Source organism: Aspergillus ibericus, assembly GCF_003184845.1.
Source record: "Aspergillus ibericus CBS 121593 unplaced genomic scaffold BO80scaffold_112, whole genome shotgun sequence".
Lineage (NCBI taxonomy): Eukaryota > Fungi > Ascomycota > Eurotiomycetes > Eurotiales > Aspergillaceae > Aspergillus > Aspergillus ibericus.
This window is the reverse complement of record NW_020292210.1, coordinates 1-5,232: the sequence shown is the minus strand read 5'-3', so window position 1 is coordinate 5,232 and position 5,232 is coordinate 1. Positions and strand designations below refer to the sequence as shown.

General features: G+C 56.7%; 2 protein-coding genes across 2 annotated transcripts; one reads left to right on the top strand and one right to left on the bottom strand.

Annotated features, from left to right (window-relative positions):
• Window positions 1–40: 40 nt before the first annotated feature.
• Window positions 41–769, top strand: BO80DRAFT_370346 (phosphoglycerate mutase-like protein; the record flags this gene model as incomplete). The annotated part of the gene is made up of 1 exon (XM_025716444.1): window positions 41–769. A coding segment is annotated over one exon (729 nt), but the record flags the coding sequence as incomplete, so codon positions are not given.
• Window positions 770–1,620: 851 nt separating this feature from the next.
• Window positions 1,621–4,590, bottom strand: BO80DRAFT_25778 (putative nuclear localization protein). The gene is made up of 3 exons (XM_025714708.1): window positions 4,267–4,590; window positions 3,865–3,996; window positions 1,621–3,665 (listed from the first exon to the last, which is right to left on the bottom strand). The coding sequence occupies exons 1-3, from the start codon at window positions 4,367–4,369 to the stop codon at window positions 1,750–1,752; spliced, it is 2,151 nt and encodes a 716-aa protein (XP_025569105.1). The 5' UTR covers window positions 4,370–4,590; the 3' UTR covers window positions 1,621–1,749.
• Window positions 4,591–5,232: the final 642 nt, after the last annotated feature.

Here is a 5,232-nt window from a genome sequence, read left to right as displayed (position 1 = left end):
CCCCCCCCAACCACAACTCATCACTCACTCACTCCTCCCGCAGTGCTACTGGTCCCTCCTGGACGGCAACGGGACCGCCACCTGGCACGACGCGGACCTGACCACCGCCGGTATCGAACAAGCCCAAGTAGCCCACGACTTCTGGCAAACCGAGATCGACTCCCAGCGCATCCACACCCCCGACAGCTACTTCGTCAGCCCACTCACCCGCACCCTCCGCACCGCCAACATCACCTTCTCCGGTCTCCGGTACCCCGCCGACAGCGCCCCCTTCCAACCACTCATCAAGGAATTCTTCCGCGAAGGCATCAGCATCCACACCTGTGACAACCGCCGCAACCGCACCTACATCCACAACCTCTTCCCCACCTGGCCCATCGAAAAGGGCTTCACGGAGGAAGACGAGCTCTGGAACGGTGTGACCGGGGAGACCAGCGCCGCGCAGGACGTTCGGAGCAAAGACGCCCTGGACTCCGTGTTCAAGGACTCGAAGAAGGTCGGCCGCTTTGTCTCCGTGACGAGTCACTCGGGCGAGATCTCGTCCATTCTGCGCGTCCTCGGTCATCGGACCTTTAGTTTGTCCACTGGTGCGGTCATTCCCGTGCTGGTTCGCGCGGAGACCATCCGGGAGCCGGAACCCGTTCCGACCTCTACGGCGTGGACTACCAGTGCGCATTGCACGGCGCCGCCGGTGACCTCTGTGGCGTCCTGCGTGTGTGCGTCTTCGGCGGCGCCCGTGACTACCCCGCTGGTGACGAATGCGTACTAGGGGGAGGATGTAGCATGAGAGGCTGTATGTATGATTGATCATCCCGAGTGTATATAGATAATTATTGTTATAATTGGTCCAAAATGGTCTTGTATTCCTACAAAGGCATTCTGGTATATCCACGTGGAAACGCCATACACAAGAGGAGTTTGGAAGCAGATCGAATGCTTCGCCTACGGTAGTGGTGCTGCGACGGGCGCAGGGAGACATGGAAGAGCAAGCTGGCTGGCGAGGGGATTGGTCAAATTAAGAGCCCCCGGGGTGTGCAACCGTGTTTGATCTGCATATTGTAGGCACAAAGACAACATCGAGAGTATCACGATAGAAACTGGACAAGATCTGTGTGCGAAGCCAAGAGCAATAGTGATGGTACCCAGAAATAAACAGTAACGGGTCAGGAGTAGGGTGTGCAGCGAACAACAATGCTCAAGGTGCTTAAAAGACACGGAAGAATGAGAGAACTTTAAGAATAAGGGCTGAAGACGCCGACCCCGACAGAACGAAACATTCACCGCCATACCATCTGACCGTCCCTCTATCATGGACATATGAAAATGCACCATCTCAACACTTGTGACTGCAGATTCGGTTCACGAAATCTTGCGAACCCCCGCGCAAAACAAACACGTCAAGAACAGACAAGAGAAACATCAATGGACAAGGCATGCATAACTGACCGGGTATAACAGAGGGTATAAGAAGAAAACGCGTGCAGATTATCATTAGCCATTATCCTTGGGACAAGGATAATATATAGCATCAATGAAATGGGTATGACGGGACAATGCAAAAGGTAGCCGATCACAAAGGAAAAACAGTTCGGATCCATGGTATAAGAACGAAGATCAAAATAACCTTGAGCGGGCGCGTCTCTTTTTCATAGACCCACAGCATCATCATCACCAGTGCGACTCCCATTTCCGCAAACGCCGAATTTGGACAACGCCGCCACCGAGGATATTGTCTCGTTCAGCTCATGTTCAATAGCCTGACCACCCGAGCGGAGTCCCAGACTGACCAGGCTGCGGATGACCGGGCTGCATCGGACCAGCGGGTGGCCACCCTGGCATGGCACCGCCGGCGCTCATCCCCATGGCCATACCTGGCTGCTGGGGGGTGCCTGCCATGAACTGTTGACCCCCCGGGCCTTGCGTCGCAGGATACATGCCTCTGGCAGCGGTCACAGCCGGATACGGTGCCGCCGTGACACCGGGATACCCCATCGCCGCCATGGGCTGTTGTTGCGGAGCCTGCTGGGGATGCATCGGGAAAGACTGCGGCATCGGAGGCACTGATGGGCGAGGTTGGTTCCGAGGTGATTGAGAATGTTGCTGCTGCGGCATGGAGTGTGCGAGCGGAGAGGGGGACTGTTGTGCATGCAACTGGGGTGCGAACTGTGGCATTCCGACGCCCTGAGGGCCAGCGGATAGTGGAGATGGTTGCGGTTGAGGCGGTGGCTGTCCCCACATCTGTTGCGCTTGAGATGGAAAGCCGTAGGGGGTAGGCGGCTGTGGTGTCCCTGCAGCCATGGCAGGATTAGACCGTTGATGCATCAATTCCGGACGAACGGGGGGCACCCCCCGAACGGGCGATGGCGCCACAGGTGGCTGCTGGTGGGCTGCCGGTGGCTGGAAACCAGATTGGCCAGGCATGATCGGTGCCTGGTGGGGAAGCATTGCCTGCTGCGACTGAGCCGAGTTCATCATTCCAGTGGAAGGTATCTGCGGCGACTGCAAGGGCTGGGACACAGACGGCGTCGAATCGAGCTGGCCCGGCTGTGATTGCGCGGCGGAGACGGGGATCTCCCGCTGTTTCGCATAGAACTCTTCCAGTCCTTTTTGGCGATAACTCCGTTGCGACGTGAGGATTTTATTGAAGTCGGCGGTATGCGACGCCTGGTTCAGAATTTCAGCGGCAGAGCTGGGTGTCGAGCGGTCCTGGTAAGGCTGGCCTGTCAACTCCTGACGAGGGCGAGGCATGCTGTTATACTCTCTCAGTCGGGGATCGTCGGTGGTGGTAGCCATATGGATCATGGGGAGCGGCGCGAGAGAGACAGATGACGGAGGGCCAAGAGGTAAGCTATTCGGCACAGCTTCCAGCGCGTTGCTGTAGATGACATCGCCGTGAGCCAGGGCGGGCAGGAAGCTCGCTGCGCCCGCCGCTTCTGCTGCGGCCGCATCCCGGGCCTTGGTACCGCCTGGCCGTTTCTCGCCAGCCAAATCATCCTCCGTAAATCCCTGCTTACGTGCTTTACTCTCCCAGTAGTCATCGCGCACGCGTCGCCCATTCACAATCACCCGGCTCCCGAATTGACGGAACATCGATTTGGCCGTCACAATTGCAATCTGACGCGAGCGATAGGAGTACGGCAGGATGTCCTGCTGGATGAGATCGTCCTTCTCAATCTGCGTGGCAATTATCTTGTGCAGCGACCGGTTCTTGTTGAAGAGGAGGTACGAATCGCGATATCCCAACACCCTTGCGCATTCGGTCGCAAGCATGAAAAGCTTGGTCCCACGGAGAGGAACACGGAATGTTCGACATTTGTACTCTCGGCCACCTTGGAGGTAGCCCATGGCATCGACCTTCTTCTCACCGGCCTCGTCGAATTCCTTGGGGATGTATTCGTCACCTTCTTCATTGAGTTGATCCGTCGTATGGTCTCGGACGGTCGGGAGGGCCTTGACGAGAGTGGACTTGGTAGGCGTGGTTTTATCTGGCGGAGAAGCCTGCGGAGGCGACACATTGACGGTCGCTGGCGACGGAAGAGGTTGAGTCTGCAAACGGGGGGTTTGGAGGTGGATGTTGGACGAAGAAGTTTGATCGCTGGTGCTCGTTGTTGATGGTCGTGGAGTCTTTGGGGGACGACCTCGTTTCCGACGGCCTTGTTCATCTGCTGTTTTCAGAGAAGTCCACGCGTCAGCCATCATGATCGCGCGATAAAGTAAGTGCACGTGTAGAAAGAAAGCAACAAAGACAAAAGTGTGTAAAGTCAAACAGCAACAAGAACGCGCGAGAAACGCGAATGCCAAGAATCCCCATAGCTTCCGGAATTCCACGAAGCGAATCGTTAGAGGACTCCGACGCACACATACCGTCGTCATGGTCTCCGTCCGCGCGTGCATTCCCGCGCTGGTCTGGGGTTCGACTTCGCTTTACACCACGAGGAGCTATACTCGTTGGGGTTGCAATTCCACCATAAGGAGGGGTTGGAAGTACAACGGCGACTAATAGAAAGTCGTCAGTTTGGAGGCTGTCGCGATGGACAAGCAGGAGAGTAGAAGAGGTTTGTTATGACCTCCATGAGCGGCGACGGACAAGCCCCATCGCTACCGAGCGTGACGACCAAAAAAAGACCGAAGAGCGACCAAAAAGGAAGAAAAGAAGAAGAAAATGAAAAAGAAAACGAGGGAGGGATGAAGTAAGAACTAAACCAGCGAGCGGTGACGCAAAGGCGGACAAAGAAGCGAGGGAGGGAGGGAGAATCAGTTACATACCATTGTTCAAGGCCGCGGGATTGATCGTCCCCGACCCATCGACCAGTTCCCCTCCGATGCCATTCATCGGAGCGGGAACGGAGGATTGGGAGGTGCTATACATGACGGGCCAAGGCAGGACGGGGAAAGGGTGAGGGCACCGTCGCAAGGCCGCGGGCGCGTCAGAGGAACGCGAAGGGGATCAGGATGCCAAAACGGGGGAAGGATGGCGACGTGGTTGGCTACAGCAGCAAGACAGGAGGGCGAAGCTGCGACGATGCAAGTGATCCTCGGATAGTTGAACGCGGACGGACCACGGCTCGCATGCAGTGGTCGTTGGCCTGGTAGGTGGCAGGAAGCGGATCAGCGGAAAGGTTTGAGCAAATCGGTGCGTTGCAGACTGGGGTGGTGATGGTTGTTGGGGACGAGGTCAGCGTTCCCAAGGCGGTGAGCAGGGAAGTAAGCCAGTGATGGGTGGGCAGAACCAGGCACGACGACGTAAAAAAAAAATAATATCAAAAATCACAAAATTCACCAGAAACAATAGGTGACAGTGACAGGGTGGAATGTGCAGACACCAGTTGTGGCTGGTGAGGAGCTATTGTCAGGACGGACGCCGCCACATGAGGCTGTACCCTGTCCACGATCGATCGCTTTCCCAAGGTTCCCTGCCTGCAGAAGCAAAGTCACCCAGTGATAGTACGAGCAGCGCCCGGCACTACTTGGCTGGAGACAGGGAGACGGGCTGTGAATGATTCACAGCGTGCCGCCGATGGAACCGATCAGTGGGGACCGTTGACGGGGGGGTTAGACTATGTGTGACCGGCCGCCTGTGTCTGCCTGCTTGGGGGGGGGGGTGTGTATGTGTATGTGTGTGCGTGTGCAAGGTGAGATCGATGGTTTATTGGGTTAGAACCACGACGGAGGACAGGCAGTGGGGTGGGGACGAGAGTTGGAGACTGGACTGGAAGGGAAGGGAAGGGGGGG

Coding starts and splice junctions, on each gene's coding strand:
- BO80DRAFT_25778 (XM_025714708.1), bottom strand. CDS start 4,369: ATGTATAGCACCTCCCAATCCTCCGTTCCCGCTCCGATGAATGGCATC. Junction 3,997..4,266: donor TCCCGCGGCCTTGAACAATG/GTATGTAACTGA, acceptor ACTTTCTATTAG/TCGCCGTTGTACTTCCAACC. Junction 3,666..3,864: donor GGACGGAGACCATGACGACG/GTATGTGTGCGT, acceptor CTCTGAAAACAG/CAGATGAACAAGGCCGTCGG.